Raw genomic sequence first — 18520 nt, 5'->3', positions numbered from 1 at the left:
AGGTCCGATCCTATTTTATCCTGACTGAGGACGGCTCCGAGGGCATAATGCGAAGCATCTGTTGTAACTATGAAAGTGCTCTTGAAGTCGGGGAACTGAAGGATAGGTTCTTTACATAAAAGGTCTCGTAAATGCTCAAACGCGTTTTGACATTCGATGCTCCAAACGAAAGTTGCATTTTTCTTCAGTAATTGGGTCAGTGGGCGAGAGATTCGTGCTAAATTGGGGATGAAACGCCTGCAATACCCGATGAGACCTAGAAATTCTTTGATATTTTTTACAGTTTTTGGGACGGGAAATTCCTTCACAGATTTTACTTTTCCGGGATCTGGAGTGACTCCCTTATCACTCACAATGTGACCCAGATAGGCAACACTAGTTTGTAAAAATCGGCACTTATCAACCTGCAACGTCAATCTACTTGTTCGGAGTCTCCCCAATAATTTACCGAGTTTTCTCTCATGGTCCTCCAAGGATGATGCATAAACAACGATATCATCTAAATAAACAAATAAGTCCACACCTTGGAGGCCAGTAAGCACTTGATCCATCAACCGTTGGAATGTTGCTGGTGTATTTTTTTTAGACCAAATGGCCTTCTCGTATAGTGATAGTGTCCGTTGGGGGTAGAGAAAGCAGTTTTGATTTTGTCAGTCTCATCCATAGGGATCTGATGGAAACCAGAAGCAAGGTCAAGGACCGAGAAGTCCTTTGTACCTCCCAATTGGTCCAAAATGTCAATTATGTTCGGGAGAGGGTGAGCGTCGGAAATAGTTTTTTCATTTAAATTGCGAAAGTCTATGACCATATGCCACCTTTTGTTGCCAGCTGAGTCAGCTTTCTTTGGCACAATCCAAATCGGGGAATTATAAGGAGAAGATGAGGGTTCAATAATATTTGACTCTAATAATTCTTTAATTTGTTTTTGAATTTCCTCTTTGTGGATTTGAGGAAATCTGAACTGTTTTGTAGAAATCGGGATGTCATCTGTAGTGGGGATTCTGGGCATCATGACATTCGTGCCCTGTAAATGATCGCCCGGGAGCTGGACTTGATAAAGGAATTTTCTGAAAATCCTGAGTACATCCGTGTGATATCCCAACATGTTACGTCCAATGTTACATATCACATCCATGTGATATCCCGACATTAACTTTAGAGATGGCGCTATAGATCGTCCGATTAAGTCCGCGAAATTTCAATCAGGTCTAAATAATTAAAATTATAACACGTAATTCAGAGTCGAGAATTGAGGGAGACAAATACAATGAACAAGGGAAAACAATAAATTCTTAGTGAAAATAAGCTGTTGATGGGATTTTAGACTTGAGTGTTTGGGTCTGTGATTTGTTAGAATATTTTATGGGTTTCCAAATTCTTGTGGAGTAAACATTTTTTCTAGGTGTCAAATTTGGGGGTCGGATTTATTTGACAAGTTACGTTCCTCACTCGACACGATCTCAAGTTCTGTTTATATCAGCCGTTTTACGGCCTCATGTGCGCAACACGTGTGGCGCCCTTTGTTCATTGTGTTCGCCTGGTTGATGCCCTGGAGTCCCTCCAAGACGAAAACCAGCGACGCAAAATACTCCCCTTTTCTCCTTTTCACTTCTCCGTTTTTCTTTTCCCTTTTCTCAGGGCCTAGTTTGCGTGCGCAACCTTTAGATTAGTGGGGTTTGTTAGACCCAACCCTTGGAAGCTTAAGTTTCGGATAAGTCAGTTCCTGGTCAAGCCTACTGCTTGCTGTTTCTCTCTTCAATTTGATTAGTTCACAAGTATTGAGTTTATTTTTAGATCATTTGCAATCTTGAATTTAATAAAATAAAGAGTGTTCAGTTCTCCCTAAATCATCAGTGTCTACGTTATTTCATTTATCCTACGCCACATAAATAATCCTCAATTATTGAATTAAATCTCGATGGAGTGCTCATCAGAGCTTTGGCGGTCAACGTTCCCACACTCAAAACTGGCGCTAAATTTTTGAATTGGCGCGAGTGTTCCCCCTAGTTACATAGTTGGAATGATTGGGACGTAACTGTTGTGTAGAGATTCTTCGCAATTTGACTTCCCTAGATAACTCCCTAGTGGCGCTTATGTTTCGCGGGAAATTAATAAATTCATTAATAGATGTCGCACCTTAATTGCGAAATTGCTACAAATATGGAAATGTTCTACCCCAATAACAATAATAATATAAAAATAGAATATTCCAAATGTTCCAAGCCAGGAATTTTTATACAACGAGGACAACCGTTATTGTTTAATAGTGTCCTCTCATAAATGGAAAATTGCCTCCCAAAGTATTCCCTTCTCAAAAATTCCCAATTATAGAAATTGTAAAGCCCTTTCTTCTCCACGTCTAGAAGGTCTCTAATCCCCTCTTATATGTTTCTTGGGGCTCTTACCCTATCATAAATCCCGCTGTAAACTTTCTCATTTCCTCTGAACTCAGTTTTATCACGGAAGACTCCCTGTCCCAAATAAGCCTCGCTAATAATTATCGACCCTCTTAATGAGCCTGGACACTGCTTAGAGTCCAGATTCTTGAGGAACGCTCGTTCTCTCTCTTTTACTATCAACCTCCAGATGCCTACCCCTCTTCTACACCCGAAAGCACGTGACCTCACCCCCTCATGCTCCCAGGCCCAAACTTTCCCCTCTCTTTTCCTCTGAGAACGCTTACTACCCCCCCCCCCTTTCCTGTAGACGTTGGGTCCTACGTCAAGAGACAGCCCTCTAGATTAATTTAGCGTCGTGATTGGCTCCCTACTCCGTTTAGGGGTTGAACGTAGAATTAGTATTATTTTTAAGCAAAATTTGTACAACAAAAAGGGATCTCTCTCTCGTCTTCGACTTCATCGTGAACGGTTGTTCTGAATTTGGTAGTTGTGAAGTGCATATTAAACTCAGATCCAAGTGGAACCCAAAAACTTTGAAAGTGTTAGAAATTATTTTCAAACCTTCCCGCTTCCAGTGAGCAGAGTGCTTTAGCGCTCCACGGGCGACTTACCCGACACCCTTCGCGATAAATAAAAACTGAAAACCCACACACAACATAACATCCGTGTTATGTCCTATCAATATCACCAGTAGGACAGTGGTGCCATTGAGAATATTTAGCGCCAAACTTTCAATGTGGATTCTTTAGCCGCTAAACCTCTAATGAGGACTCCATCGAAGTCTATTTCTCCAGGTTGAGGGTAATTGAATTATTGGGTAATTCAATAATAAATTAATAACACAACTGCTCAGAAGAGCATACTAACACTTTTATTTGGTAAAAACTAAATATAAATTGGATCCATATACAAAAATTATTCTTATAACTGATCCTTATTAAGCTCTTGAAAACTAATTGAACTGACTAATGGAGAGAAGCTGCTAGCAGACTCCACTTCATAATAGAACTAACTTATCTCAACTTAAACTTCTAAGGGTTGGCTCCAGTAACTCCCACCAGTCCCCAAAAGTGGCGCACGCAAGTCCTCCTCTTGGAAATTTTTACATTTCTCCCTATACAATCAAAACAATGAACAATGGATCCCACATGTGGCAAAGATGTAATCCAAAACTGCTTTAAAATAAACAGTGCTCAAATTTTACGACTTGGGACCGTGACCGTTGACTTGACTTTTGTCGTCACGTTTTAGCTTTACAAATAACAGCCTTTATCCAGTTTTGAGGATAATAAATTAGATTGAAACTCAAAAACTTGAGATTTATGTCTTCGTGCAACGGTTTTTCTCACGACAGTTAATTTATTCATCCCTTTTTCATTGTTTGTCCTTATGGTGATTCTTTTAGATTTTTTCCAAAACTTTCCAACGACATTGAAATTTCATCTTGAAATAATAACTCAAATACTCGTGGATTAAAATGGTCGATCAATAGCCCCATCTATTTTATTCACCCCCAGGACATCACATCCGATAACTGGCGACACCTGGGGCTCTCTTCCGTAGTCCACCGCCACGTCACGGGCCCGAAGAGTCTCGACGTCCGTAGGAGTTCCCCGAAGTATCCCGAAGCTTTTGAGGATACCAAAACGTCAGTCCCACGATGTTGGCGGTAAATTCAACGCAGCAATCGACACGTATACAATCATAAATAAATTAATCAATGCTAATACTTCTCCCTTGTGCTTTCCCTGTCGGTGACTTCTCGTCGGGTTATTCTCATTCGTTAACCTACTCGCAGAACGGTCGACTAAGAAAGTCTTTGGAACGGAAATATCATGTTACAACTCTAATAAATAAATTGTCTCATAATCACCTCGGTAATAAGGGATTCGTAAAAAATATATCGAAAAATTCAAAGAAAAATCGCGGTTAAGTCATGGAATTAGTTCAACTTACCAGAATTTCCTGTTTTTCCGATGCTGAATCAGGGGTTACAATATCCCTCTCAGCCTTGGGATCCAACATTTCTTCGAACACTTCGAAATTCTCTAAAGTGGCTCTGGGGATTTCGACACCCAATTGAGTTTTTGCCAAAGACTCACTATTGTTGTGTGGTGGTAGACATGAAATTGAACTTTCTAAATCCTACTTACTTTGTGGTGACTGTGTCGCCAGTATACCCCATCAACTCGATGGGAAATCCCTCAAACGAGTCTAGCCCTGGACCTGACCCTCGTAGGCTAATTACCTACTCGACCAGCGCCATTCCCATCATTAGTTTGGGGAACACCCAAAACCCTGGTCATTTATATCTAGGAAATGACCCAGAAAACCATTATTAGAGACTGGGGAACACCCCAGAATCGGCGCATTCCTAATCCTAGATCAGAGATCCCAAAACATTCCCTTTCTTACACTTTTCCTTTAAAAGCCCACACTTTTCCCGATCATATTCAGTCGCTCTCCAACCTACCTTGGACACTCACGTGCTCTCCAACTTATCGTGGACACACACCGCCCAAGAGAGGGCAAGCCAACCCTAAGGACAACTCTCTGTATCGTGTAGGACTTAATAAATATTTGATTATCACGCCGGCGTACATCTTCTTTCATCACCTGCTCAACCCCACAACTTCACGAATTTTCGATAAGAAAAAGTAGAATTAAACATACCATTAGCGGATCAGTTTTTCCTGTATTACGTAGTGATTACATTCGGTTTTGCTATTGGAAATGGGATAAAGGTTCAATAATGAAAAGTGTGAATTCTGTTTTATATCATTTATTTTATATGCTATAAAGGCACGACCGGTCTGCTTCGTTTCCATAAACGAACTAACTAATAGAATAAAGGGATACAACACCCTGGACCTGATGACTCTATCATGAACAATGGTCCCACTCATGCATCTCTGTATACTGTGACGTAATTTGAGGAGGTTCACGGAACCCTCCGTCCGTTCGCCCGCCCTCTGGCACCTTAACCCCTCAAAAGAGGAAACAAATACAACCACTCTAGGTTGGGCGCCAGGTCATTATACGGAATGACCTCCGTGATGTAACTCCTTCTCCCTTCTGCAGCCTCGAATTCTTCGGCGCTCAGTGCGGAGAGTTTCAATCCACCGAAGCTGGAAAAGGGAATGCATCTGGGGGTGTTCAGAAAAAAAAATTTTTTTAAAATAAAGGCACACTCGAGTAATTTGGCGGGGAGCACAACATTGAATAATCATTCATCAGTAGTCTCGATATAAAACAAAAATCATTGTGTAGTTGAAAATAAAATGCCCTTAAATTAATGCCGGGGAATTGACGACCCACCGGAATGAGTTTCAAGTCCTGTCTTCGGAATACAATTGGTGTCAAGAAATTCGGAAGTCGACAATAGACGATAAATAAAAAAAAATTGAAACAAAATAAATTAAACAATCACGATCGAACGTCAACGCAGTAGTGAAACGGATAAATACCCTTGAGTCTCGCGACTCGAATTAATATTGTTAAATAGACAGAGAATATAAATCGCAAGAAGTGGGCTAGTAAACCCACTTGCCGCTAGTCGGAACTTTAAATAAACAATTGGTCGGAACGGCCGTAACTCCAAAGATTTGTCAAATACTTGATGACTGGAAACAATACAATTCGGTGAATCTCCAAACTCCCAAGGCAAAGGAGTGTGATACCAATACACAAGACGACCCAAACAAGGGCGAGGTCACGCAACCTTCACATTCCTCAGCCGACTCCCTAGTGGCTCGAGCTAAAATAAATCCTAATCTACGGTTGATAATTTTCCTCAACCAAAATCCACAGTTACAGTTCTCTTATCAATTTTTAATTTTAAATACGATACCGGCAAGGGAGACAGTCAGTGTTACACTAATCGGAATGGCCAGAGATTCGGTGAGGGAATGCCAAAACGGCAGTCCTTCAGGACTCAGACGTCCGGGACGTCTCAAACAAATTCATTCCCCGGGAATCTCTGCACACGAAATGTATTCGAATTAGTAAAAAAGATCTTTAAAGCCAATAAATGCCTTGTATGAGTAGGCGCCACCACGCTCACCGGATGTCCTGGGATTCCAGCACTTTCTCCGTAGCACTTGGGGAAAATTACGCACGTGCCCACTCACAGGCCCACCAAAGGGGAAGTGTCCGTACAGCACACGTGCGGTACGCAACAGGTCCCTCTCGCCTTTGCCGATGGGAGGGAAGGGGGTGGTGGCGTCATCATCCACCAATCACAACTTTTCAGGAACGCGCGACAGGTGCCCAGCGTCGCTCCGCATGCCCCCTTGACGCGTAACGCAGGCGCCCTTAGCCCTGGACGCAGCTCTGCCCTGTTAGCGCAGGCGCCTGTAGTCCTGGCGACGACTCTGTGGGCTGGTCCCGGGTGGTTCTTCCAGAACCTTTTGCCCGCATCCGGTGCCCTCCCCTCGGGGAATCCTTCCTCTCCTCCCCTTGAGCTTCCATCTCTACTAGCTGGACGCTCCCCACCATCGGTCCTGGCCATTCATCCCGTAGAGCCTGAGGACATCTCTCGGGTAGCCCTCGGATCTACTGCCGATGCTCTCGGGGTCACTCGGATCCCTCGCGGGAGCGTAGTGGCGCGGACATCCCTTGCTCGCCAGTCACCCAAAAACAAAAAAAAACATCTCCCCAGATACTCCCGCCCTTCTCTCTCCCCGAACTCCTACCACTGGAGGTGACTTCCCGTCTGGTGGAAGTCTCCAAAAAACCCGCGAAACAGTCGAGGATCCGTGACGGTTAAAATACCACGTCACAATACATTCAGAAAACAGAGCACCTACATCACCTCCAAAACTTCCTAGAATTATTTCTCATAAAAATATTTTCATACAAAGATCCATTCATTCCATTCAAAAATTAAATTTGTCAAACGTATGAAATGTAAACTCCAACATTTGCCATTCCAGTTTTCTGTCTCCTTTGGTTTGTGGAAATTTCCTAGAACAAACTGCAGAAATCGTTGTTTGTGCATCAGTACATGGTTGTATTGCAGTGCAAGTATTCAACTGAGACGTGAGGATCATCACTGCACTGTCATCTTCGTCTTCACTAGCTTCAGCTATTGGTTTTAAGAAGTGCGAGTTGTCAACATACGTGCAGCACGTTTCTTTGAAATTATAATTTTTTAGCTTTCATTACAATCAGACGTATTGGATTCAGTATCTAAATGTTTTTTGTACAACCGTTTGAGTCTTCAGTGAGCTTGTCCGTCATTATCTATAACCGATAAATCCACCATAAATCAAAACGAATAAAATCAGGAATTCTCGGAACCAGTTATTATTTAGATAGCTGTTTCACCAGCCGAGTCTCTAAAAAATACAACTATTTGACTGAACAAAAACGGTGATTCTGCATTTTCACTATAACTTAAACTCATCAAGCTGAACAAAATGTAAATAAGAACACATTACTATTATTATTATTGTTATTGTTATTATTATTATTTAGCACATTACCGGCAGTAGCCAAAATCTCCACATTAAATTTCTCCCATATTAATTTCCGGTTAGTATGATATCTCAGAAGTTTTTCCAAGTTTTCATACTCCTTTCTCTGGAGGAAAATAGCACACACTTCGTTCTGCACCTTTATCCTCTGTATGCATCCACTTCATAGGCACAATTTCAAGAACTTTCTGCCCTTTTTCATTGCGTTCACCACAAAATAAACAGCAATGGGAAGAGAAATTGTGGTATATTCACGTATAAAAATATAATTACTTTAAACATATTTTTTTAAAATTTAAACTTTAAACGTCTTCAAATAAGTTAACGTCGAGTTCAGTACGCCCTGGTAAAAATCGAAGGTTACAACTGAATACTACGTGCGTTTGCTGAAAACGAGGAGATCGTCAATTAGAGTTCTTTCTTTGCTATAACAATAAAATGATACTACCAAAAAAAATAGGGAACCCCCCGACTGGCGGCATGGGATTTCCCCTCTCACATGCTGCGTAATGGCGCCAAACCCCTCCCCAAAAAATGCTCACCACTTCACCAGAAGCTTGTCTCTACAAACATTCGTGCGATCGTATGATCGACTGTACTCCACCCGAAATCGCGATAGCTGCTTCCTATGGCTTAACAATTACCCGAAGCTCGATGTTAATGCCAATAAAATGTTTTTGTAGTTATGGTAGGTAATGATAGGATACATTCAATATTGCCGAGGATTAGTCTTCAATCAGAGATTAAAATATTGATTCTGAAAATTAACTTTTTGGGAAAAGGGTTATATCTTGGAATCAAATTGCCATGCAATTACTGAAAAAAATTTATTAACTCATACACGCTTTCAATTTCACATTTCTAATAACGCACTCCTTTTTTATTATTTTCTCTCATCGAATTGCACAGTTATGATAAATTCAATTGAATTTGTAAATTGCAATTTATATTTGCACGACCATTACAAAATTAATTATCAATGCAACAATGATATCACACAATGTCGATTCGCAAAATTAATCATAATACATTTTTGCTCTATATCTCCAAGTGATATAAATTTTGACGATGTCAAAAATCGTTTGAGCTTATAGATCCCGACATCATTGGATGGACAGGGCGTTTTGAATGCATCAAACGTTTTCTCAACTCTGAAGTCCGTCACACCAATGGCATCGACGTCTCTACCACCCGTTTCACACTTCATGTACAATTTTTAAATCAAAAAATAGAACCATCGAAGAGCTGCACAAAATTATTAGGATGCTTAGAAGTCAGGATTTTATCTTTACATGTTACTGACTCGAAAGGAAAAATTCTTGTCCATTGAAATCTGTGACTTTAGCAGTTTTACTTTTAACAATATTTCTAACTATTTCACGCCTCTTTATTTTCATAGTTTCAGATGAACCTAAAGCTCGAAGTCTATTAACTACCTGTGAAAGTGCTCTGATTTTTGAACCAATGAGATTTTTCAATTTCCAAATGTAATGCTCTCCCTAAAAAGCAGAATAATACGTCAAACTTTTTTTTAAATATCTGGCATTATCTCCGACGTGTCCAAGATGGTGGTAAACCATTGTTTGTGAGTCAGATCCGTTAAACGTCGATCATAACTGGACAAAAAGTTTGAAATATTTAATCGCCATTTCTGTATAATCGATTCCCCACTGAGTATAACAAAGAACACGAGATGCAACATGTAATAACAGAAAATGGTGATATCCATCCTCATCAATAACATTTTTTGGAACGATACCGCCTACATGAAGCAATAAAAATCAATAGTGCGTTGGGTTCCAGTGGGAAAAATCTTCGATGTCAAATTTCTTTCGCTGGAATTCCTGTGGCACGAATGATATAAACGATTCCGCAGACTTTCTGAAAATTAGCAATTTTTCTTTCCATATATTGTATTCATTACTTTCCCTGCTGAGCTACTTTTCCCCGAGATTTTTCATGACATTCAGATAAAGTAGGTGCATTATATTCAAAGGTACCTCTTTTATTGGATCAAAACCAGGAATACCAATCAATGGTGACACACTAGGTTTCCTGCTGACTGGATCTTTAAGATTATGCTTATTTTGAACTTGATTACAGAAACTTTCTTTCGGTCGTAATAGAACATTTAATTTAGTATCTACCCTCTTTTTATTTACAGTTTTCTTCTCAACAGTATATCGCTCTCATGCAAAAAAGCAGTTGGACCTTTGATGTATTTGAGAAATGCTCGAGCGAGGCTATCAGCAACTATCGCCTATAAGTGAATTTATATAGCCGCCGATAAACTGTTACGCCTTCATTAATTAACGGTTTGATTTCTGCTACAAAAGCGTCCAAGTACATTGGCACATCTTTTGGTTTTGATGAGCCGTAGTACGCACCTACAATTAATCGAGTCACTGCATATTCTGAATGGAATATCTTCATAACGATAGTCCACAACTATCCTTTAGTAGTGCTAAACACTTTCATCCCATCAATGAATACTAATACATGGATTATTTCTTGGTCATAAACTAGTGGATCGTTTAGAGTCTCCAAACCATTTTTAATGCCTGAATTTACATAGCTACCGATAGTTCCTTTAGAAGAAATGAATTGTTTTATATTGGTTTTGTGGCTAAATCCTAACAATTGAGAAACTGGGAGGTAGCTCGCTGTATCCTTCATCCCTTAGGATTTCAAAAAGCTGACTGAAAACCTTCAATTTGGTGTCTGCCAGGTTTTCCACAGTCTATTTGTAGATTTTGTCTTTGAAACTTAGATGCTTCGGCTCATAAGACAGATTGATAAATCCAAGATCTTCAGCTGGAATTTCATTCTCCTCTCGATTATCAGTGAAACGTTCCTGTAGTCCCAAAACCTCACTCATTCCCTCAACACCATCCAACGTATAGGAATCATCCGATGTGTTGCCTCTGTTTTCACATTTAACAGCCATTTCATTTACGTCCTCACTATCACATTCCTCATAATTAACTTACTGAGAGATACCTGGACTATTTGCTGTGTCTGCTCTGATGTTTCCATTAGTTTGGTCGTTCTGAGCAGCACTGGCGATAACCATGCAGTCATCCAATTGTTTCCATTTTTTTATGAAGCGATATTTCCCCACTCTTTTCCGCGATTCACAAAATTTATGGATTGAAGGCATTTGCTCTTCATATTGAAAACGTGTCCTCATGCATGCGATCAAAGAGGATAAACTGAAGTTGAAACTCAGATCCAGAGAGCCAGTTTATCGCACTCCAGCGCTAGTAATACCACCAACGCTGGAACGCGCCACCGCCGATTCTGGCAGCTGGCTGAGATGCCGGTTCGCGCGTTCACTAAAAAATTGTATTTCCGTTCTTAATTAGCATTGACGAGTGAAATTCGCACTATTGTAGGGAGAATTAAATTCCCCGATCACGCAAAGTTTCTTACCTTCATGTTAGGAAATTGAACTTAAAATCCACGGAAAGTCGAAGAGCAACCTCTGCCCCGACATACCATACCATTGGGTTTGCCACCTTGGAACTGCCTTGGTATCTAAACTTGAATTTGTCTAGTATCACCGAGTTTCGATAACCCATGGTAATTTCATAGCATCAAGATTGACTCCAATCAAGGGTTCCAAGGCTTGGGATTGCTTAGGTATAATAGATCAGGCTAAGCTTTGTTGAAGTCGCGGGGACCATGCTCAGAATACCAGGCTTGGGCCGTGATTGAAACAGCCTTGGTATCCAAGTTTGTATTTGCATTGAACTACCTAGGTTGGTTGAGGCTTGGGGGAAAGGAGAGAGTGAGACAGAGAGAGATTCGATTGTCGACACCTCAGTCTCAGGAATGAAATGTAAATCGCGTCCTTCCATGCTTATCGTCTTTGCAACGCTTCGGTCGCTCAACCGCGCTAAACCTCAAACACCTTCTTCAATGTCTCCGATGTTGGCGTGCAGCAGCGTCGGAAACTCCAAGGCCCCGGGCCCTGACGGAGTGCCGAACGTGGCCCTAAAGACCGCCGTACAGGCGATGCATCATGGATGCATGAGTTTGCATCATAGAGTCCCTCGAGCGGTTCGGAGTTCTTGGATACCTGCAGGCGATCGTGGGAGACTACTCCACGGGTAGATCACTCGTATATGATACTCTCCCACAAGGAGTCAGACTGGTGGCCTTCGCCAACGATGTGGCAGTCGTTGTCATCGGCAAGCACCTCGAGGACATCGGACTGGCCTTCGAGTGTGTCTATGAATAAATCTATCACTGGATGGACTCGGTCGGCCTGGGCTTGGCGGAACACCAGACGGAGGCGGTCCTGATGTCGGGCAGGAGGGTCTTGGAGACCATCACGCTGCGAGTCGGAAGTTGTGAAGTTGTCTCCAAGTCATACATGCGGTACTTGGAACTGATGATCGACGCCCGGCTCCACTTCAAGCAGAAAGTGGAGTACTCCACCACCACGGCGGCGCAGGTAGGAACGGCACTATCGCGCCTCATGCCCAACGTGGGAGGCCCGAAGCAGAAGAGGAGGGCACTACTGGCGTCGGTGAATACGTCGGTGCTCACCTACGGGGTGGCCATTTGAGCGCAGGCCCGACGAACGGGCGAAACTCGCCATAAGTTGGCAGCGGGGCACCGGCTGGGTAGACTTAGGGTGGCCAGCGCCTTCCGCACTGTTTTCGAGGGTGCAATCAGTGTAATCAGCAGTATCATGCCGATCGAAATACTTGCGGAGGAGCGGCAGGCGTTGCATACGAGAAAGAAGTCAAGACCATGGGGAACAGCAGTGGCCGCGGGAGGGAAAGAGGATGCTACAGAGGCGACATCACAGGCTAAACGCCAGAGCCTAGAATGATGGCAGGCCAAATGGGACACCTCCCAGAAAGAGCTGTGGACGTATCGCCTGATTCCACAGGTGAGTGCCTGGGTTAACCGTCAGCAAGGTGAGGTGAACTTCACCGGGCACCGTGGAGGACGGAGATCATGCTTTTTCTGCATGCCCCCGCTTCGAGGAGAGTCGCACTCGGTGGAAAAGCGCCGTGGGACGACGGACGGCGCCGGAAGGCATGGAGGCCACCATGCTATCATCGCGGGCGACATGGGCGGCAACTGTGGACTTCGCCGCGGAGGCGATGCGGCGGCTGAAAAAGGGAAAGCGTCTGAGGAGAGGCGTTGTGGGCTCGGATGTGAGGTCAACCCAACCTAGAGGAAGCGCGAGTCCCCCCGTGAAGTAATCCCCGCCGGCGATTCCGTGGGGGTTCCGGGACGTGAGGAGAAGAGATAGGGTTTTACTGAGTAAAAATCTCAGATCTGGCCTCGACCAACCTGGCTAGAATCTTTATATACAGAAGAATTATGATTCCTATAACTATTTGACTCAGTATTCGCGGAGTCGTCAAACCCCGAGTGCAATGGCCGCTGCGAGCCCTCAACCGGACCGCTATATACCTAACTTGAAAAATATGGTGGCCATGACGTAGGAGGATGACGCGGCATCAGGAGCTCCACACTATCCATGTAGTGCAGTGAAAGTAGGGAACTACGGTAAGTCGGTGACTGACTTGCCGACTGTCAGTCACCGACTTGCCGACTACCTCGCCATTTTTTAAAATCATTCGCGTAATCGGTTTTCACATTTAATATGGAATTTCTTATACATTTAGGAGTCCTTCAGATTTTCGGGAATCGAGATGATGTGTAACATTCAGGGCTCAATAGGCTCAGCCAAGTAATTGATCCAGGCTTGAATTTTAACCTATAAGTGTAAATAATGTGTATTCATCTGAGTGTACCCGTCTCCGCGATTTCTCATTCGATCGGAATTCATATCTGCGGTCTTTATTAGTGGTTTAATATACAGTAACAATTGTTATATATAATACTATTTCATCAGGGCTGGGTTTGACAAATATAGGAAATTAATTAAATTACTGGTTTGCTAAATAAATCATACTTACTAATGAAAAACCTTCATTTATGATTTCAGATGTTCACATGTCGGTCTCACGCAATTTCAACTCTGGTAGTCGTAGTAGCATTTACTATTCAATTCATTCATACACAGTCCGATGTATATCAGTATGGTAACAAACGTCAGGCTGGCTCATCTGCGCACAAGTACTGCGGCAAACATCTATCAAATGCTTTGCAGTTAATCTGTGACGGTCTGTACAATCCAATGTTCAAGAAAAGTGGCCAAGGTAATTCAATTTGTTTCCTTGAATACTGCATCAACTTTGAAATTAAGACGGGCTAACGCTGACAAGTCATTCCGTTGACGGTTCACGCAGTCATGTGCTAGTCCATCACCCTTCGCTTGCTCATGTGAAAATTACATTCATGTTTCCAAGTTGACTCGGAAATCATTGCACCGGAATTTACGGGGAACTCATCAAATGATACCGGATCAAAACGGGGTTATAAAATATTCGCCAACCATACGGTTGATACTGGCGTTCAAATTTATATGCACCGTTATTGAGAATAGACGTGAAAATATGGTACGATTCAAAGATATCAGGCCCAGGAGATGTATTTCCGCTTGGACTTATTCATGTGAAGTTTTGTTCGATCGCATATGGAAATTAACTATTCAGAGAACCGTTGAAGATCTTTCGTATTTCCTCAAAAATGCTTAGCCTTCTTCCCATTCCTAGAAATATAGTTAAATCTCAGAAAATTTGGTTTGCACGTACTACTCATAAATTCTCCCAACTTATTGTCAGTAAACCCTTGTCACCAACTTCATAACAAAATTGTTTTTCATGAAAATTTAGTCACAGGACACATTTTTACACCACATGACCATCATAAATTCCACTCGAAGATGGCTCTGGTCTCTTTCCTTTTTTTTGCTTCTTTCTCCTTTTATTATCTGCAATAAAAGACCTACCCTCTCTATCCTGGCTCGGTACGTGAAAATTTGAGATATAGATGGTACTTACTGAGAAGCTCTCATGGAACATCTCATAAGCTCAGTTTTTCGAACCAACTTTATCCGGAATAAGTTTAGGTTCAAACTAACCGTTTGACGTTTCACCTGTAGAATTTAAAATTAGTGCAAAGTATGTAATTCATTTTAATTCATCTTGTTAGTTTTCAACCGTTGGTTTATAGATAAAACACGAAGTGTTTAAGTGCATTATAATCAACCAAGTTCTGTTTGTTCATTTAAACCCCTTATAACCAAATCGCTTTCGGGTTACTCGCCGTTAGTGAAAAATATCGTAAAAAAACATTGACGTACCACAGTGTATACCTGAGCCTTGCAACCTCAGGGAAGGCTCACTTATAAATTTGAATGAAATTCGACTATCGCGTCAATAAAACGACATAACAAGATGTGGCTTCTGCATCAAAAATAACACTGCGTTATGTTTTGTCTTATGATTTTTTCTTTTCAAAGTTTGATTTCCAATCGAATTGGAGACTGCCGTGTGTGTATCAGTTTCAATATAAATCTACCTTTGGGAACTTTCTGCCCGTAAAACCCCGTCAGTCGTCTTGAATTGCCCGTACTTTAGACCCATTCCTCCTACATCAAAAGTTTTCGATAATCGTTTTTGTCGATCGTTTCCACGAGAACATCCTTCCTCCTCTTTTCATTGCACCTAAGCAATGGAGTTTTTTTAGTTTCTAGGCTCAAATCCACCTCCATATCCTCTGAAATAGACATTTGATGTGCTGGTTAGCAAGCCCATTGTATACGCTTGAAAAGGACACCTAACTTGTTCAATTCTGGTAATTTAATAGTGACTAACTAGAGTTTAAGGTGGAAAATTTCCTTTTAATTTGTCACTGAAACGCTCACTTTCCTACAATTTTTGATAATCACACGTGAACTTCGCAGAGATATCCGTCGACGATTTTGAGGTACGTTAGTGGTTCTTCCAAATAGTGGATAACAAATTCAACTTAATTGAATTTTCGTCGAGTTATTGTACGTTATTTTGGTATTTTCCATTATGCCACACTTGAAGAATACGAGTTTTTGCCAATTTTTGAAATATTACCCTCAACTGGTGGATATGCGATTTCCAGACTATTATCGAAATCATCAAATTGACCCCCTGTATTATTTATCCATCCATTGAAACAAAAGTTCTAAGAGATGATAGGTGGATATATACTGTGACGTACTTTCGAGAGTTTCACAGAATCCTCCGCCCGTTAGCCAGACCTCTAGCACCACCACACCCCAAACAAAAATTCAAAACCGTATGTTAGGCGCCAGGTGATTTAACGGAATGACCACTGTTCCAAAAATCTTTTTCCCTTTGCACCTTCGAATTCTCCGCTGCTCGGTACGTAGAGATTTAAATGAAACTAAAGCTGAAAGGGGACGCACACTGGGATATCTAAAAAATAAGGACAAAAGAAAGAAAAAACTAGAGACTTGTCGGGGAGAATAATTTTTAATTGAATTAAAGCTTTGGTCACGATACAATTCAAAATTCATTTAACCAGAACAGAAAATCTCCTTGACTTGATTATGCGTGATTAGTGACACACCGGAACGTGATTCGAGTCATTGTCGTCTAAGTACAATGTATGAGATCGGTTCTGAAGTCTCATCACACAATAAAAAAAAATTGAATAAATAGTTACGACAGATGGTCAACGCAGTCAGTTAACAGATGAGCGAACAACTAAGTTGCTAGACTCGAGTTGGTATTATCAAGCGGACACGACACGTAAATCGGAACCACTCAGTTAGTAAACCCAATTGTCGTTAGTCGAATTATACACAGACGGTTTAATCAGAAATACTGTAGCAGAAATTCTCCAAATAATTCAACGAATCGAAACAAATCTAAAATCGGTAAGTCTCCGTGACCCCCAAACAGAAGAAATACACAATAGAGACAATAATCCGACCCAAATACGGTCGAGATCACGCGACTTTCACATTCCTGAACCGAAATTCAGTGGCAAGAGACTTCAAACTTCATAATACAAATCACAAAATTCACTTAGCAAAATACGAAAAAAGTATTATCTAAATAACGGAATTCAATTATCCACTCGGAGAGAGAGAGCCAGCAATCGAGAGTTTTCACTGATTGAAGCGGCCAGAAATTGGTTGAGGGAATACCCAACATATAGTCTTTCTGAACTCAGATGTCCAGGACATCAAAACAAAATTACCCTCGGAATCTCCGCCCGCGATAAAATTGAATCAACAATCCAAATTAAATAACAAATGCCCCTGATAAAAGGCCACCACGCTCACCAGATCTCCCAGAGGTCCAATTTGCGTCACTCGTAATTAAACTTTATCACAGGCCCACTCTCGATGCGCACCAAACGCAAAGTGCTCGTGCGACACACGTGCCGTACGCAACAGATGGATCGCGCGTTCGATACTAGGTGGGTAGGGGGTGGAAACGTCACTGTCCACCAATCCTCATCAATCAGGCATGTGCGACGGCTTCCCTCACTCGCAGCGCATGCGCCCATGATTCGTAAGGCATGTGCTCTTGCTCTTGGCGATGCCGCGTGAGCCGGCTCCGGTCGATCATTCTGGAACCTTCTCCACGCATCCTGAATGCTCTCCTGGGAGAGATACTTGTCTCTCATTCTCCGAGCTCAGTCACTTTCCACCATCCGCCCGAGACCATCAACCCCGATTAACCTGACGACATCTCTCGGAGCCCTGACGATCCTTGGTGCCCTCGAGGTCCTCGATGTCCCCCACGGGAGCGCAGTGACGCGGGCATTTGAATTTGGCCCAAAAGAAATGAAACACAAAGAAATCCACAACGTGATAACCCTGTTCTCCTCTCTCCCCGGAACTCTCGCCACAGAAGATGACTTCCCGTCCGGTGGAAGTCGCTAAACTCAGAAAACGGTCCAGGACCCGTAACTGGTAAAAATACCACGTTACAATACATATACATATTGTGACGTATTTCGTACTCCGCGGAAGAAGAAACGAGAATATGTAGTCCTCGACGTCCGCACTCCCACAACAAATTGTTCGGCGCTAGGACGTTTTTAAGAAAACGGTCAAAAATCCAAACAATCGATAAAGATACGGACAGTTGCCGACTAGTCACTATAACGACCGCAGAGGCGGCTGGGTTCCCAGAAGAATATCCGTCGAATCTGAAATGGCTGGGTTATTACAATAAAATCATTCCACTGGCTGTGAGGTAACAAAAGCATTTAATCGATTCGTAATTTCGCCATCAACAATCATAATTCTAAAATCCCCGACTTGCTCGCGAATTGCAGGATTACGCTATTCTCGGTTGATACCTACAAATAAATTAAAGCCACAAGTTCACCTACACTTCATTAACAAACACATTCCTCGATCACCTGTCGGATTATAAAATCTTACCAGAAAGGAGATAATTCGTCACAATGAGTCAAAACATCGATAAGGTCAACGTTAATAAAATATCGGGCAAATCACTAATCAAATATTACGTCAGAAGTCGATGATAAAGGAATCTACATTTAGCGCGACAATAGCCATGTCCATGGATATATGAAAGACTAGAAGAGTCGGTGAAGAAGAAGTGTTGGACGTGATGATGTCGGAAATATGGTTAATCAATTGGTGGTTTTTTTCTACTGCGGAATGGTTATCGTAATTTGCGTCATTGAAAACCTGGGAGGAGTATTCTAGGGACTCTCGAACAGAATCGT

General features: G+C 42.0%; 3 protein-coding genes across 4 annotated transcripts in view; 1 reads left to right on the top strand and 2 right to left on the bottom strand.

Moving 5' to 3' along the window:
• The window catches only part of LOC135168107 (uncharacterized), a 90586-nt gene that overhangs the window by 64376 nt on the left and 7690 nt on the right, over nucleotides 1-18520 (bottom strand). The window lies entirely within an intron of this gene.
• LOC135168808 (uncharacterized) overlaps nucleotides 1-18520 on the top strand; it is a 48883-nt gene that overhangs the window by 26180 nt on the left and 4183 nt on the right. Inside the window, exon 2 of the mRNA XM_064133350.1 lies at nucleotides 13851-14064. Within this exon, the coding sequence (XP_063989420.1) occupies nucleotides 13851-14064 (214 nt within the window). The remainder of the gene's footprint in view (nucleotides 1-13850; nucleotides 14065-18520) is intronic.
• On the bottom strand, nucleotides 5212-8386 carry LOC135168853 (uncharacterized). 2 transcript variants are annotated; one of them, XM_064133454.1, is made up of 2 exons: nucleotides 6463-8386; nucleotides 5212-6378 (listed from the first exon to the last, which is right to left on the bottom strand). In XM_064133454.1, exon 1 carries the CDS (start codon nucleotides 6907-6909, stop codon nucleotides 6526-6528), a length of 384 nt encoding a protein of 127 aa, XP_063989524.1. In that variant the 5' UTR covers nucleotides 6910-8386; the 3' UTR covers nucleotides 5212-6378; nucleotides 6463-6525. The 2 variants fall into 2 exon arrangements, with proteins under 2 accessions (XP_063989524.1, XP_063989533.1); XM_064133463.1 differs by having other exon boundaries at nucleotides 5519-5545.

Source organism: Diachasmimorpha longicaudata, chromosome 1 (assembly GCF_034640455.1).
Source record: "Diachasmimorpha longicaudata isolate KC_UGA_2023 chromosome 1, iyDiaLong2, whole genome shotgun sequence".
NCBI lineage: Eukaryota > Metazoa > Arthropoda > Insecta > Hymenoptera > Braconidae > Diachasmimorpha > Diachasmimorpha longicaudata.
This window is presented reverse-complemented; position numbering and strand designations above follow the sequence as displayed.

What these genes read in the sequence shown, in the direction of transcription:
- LOC135168853 (XM_064133454.1), bottom strand. Translation starts at nt 6,909, where the DNA reads ATGGCCAGGACCGATGGTGGGGAGCGTCCAGCTAGTAGAGATGGAAGC.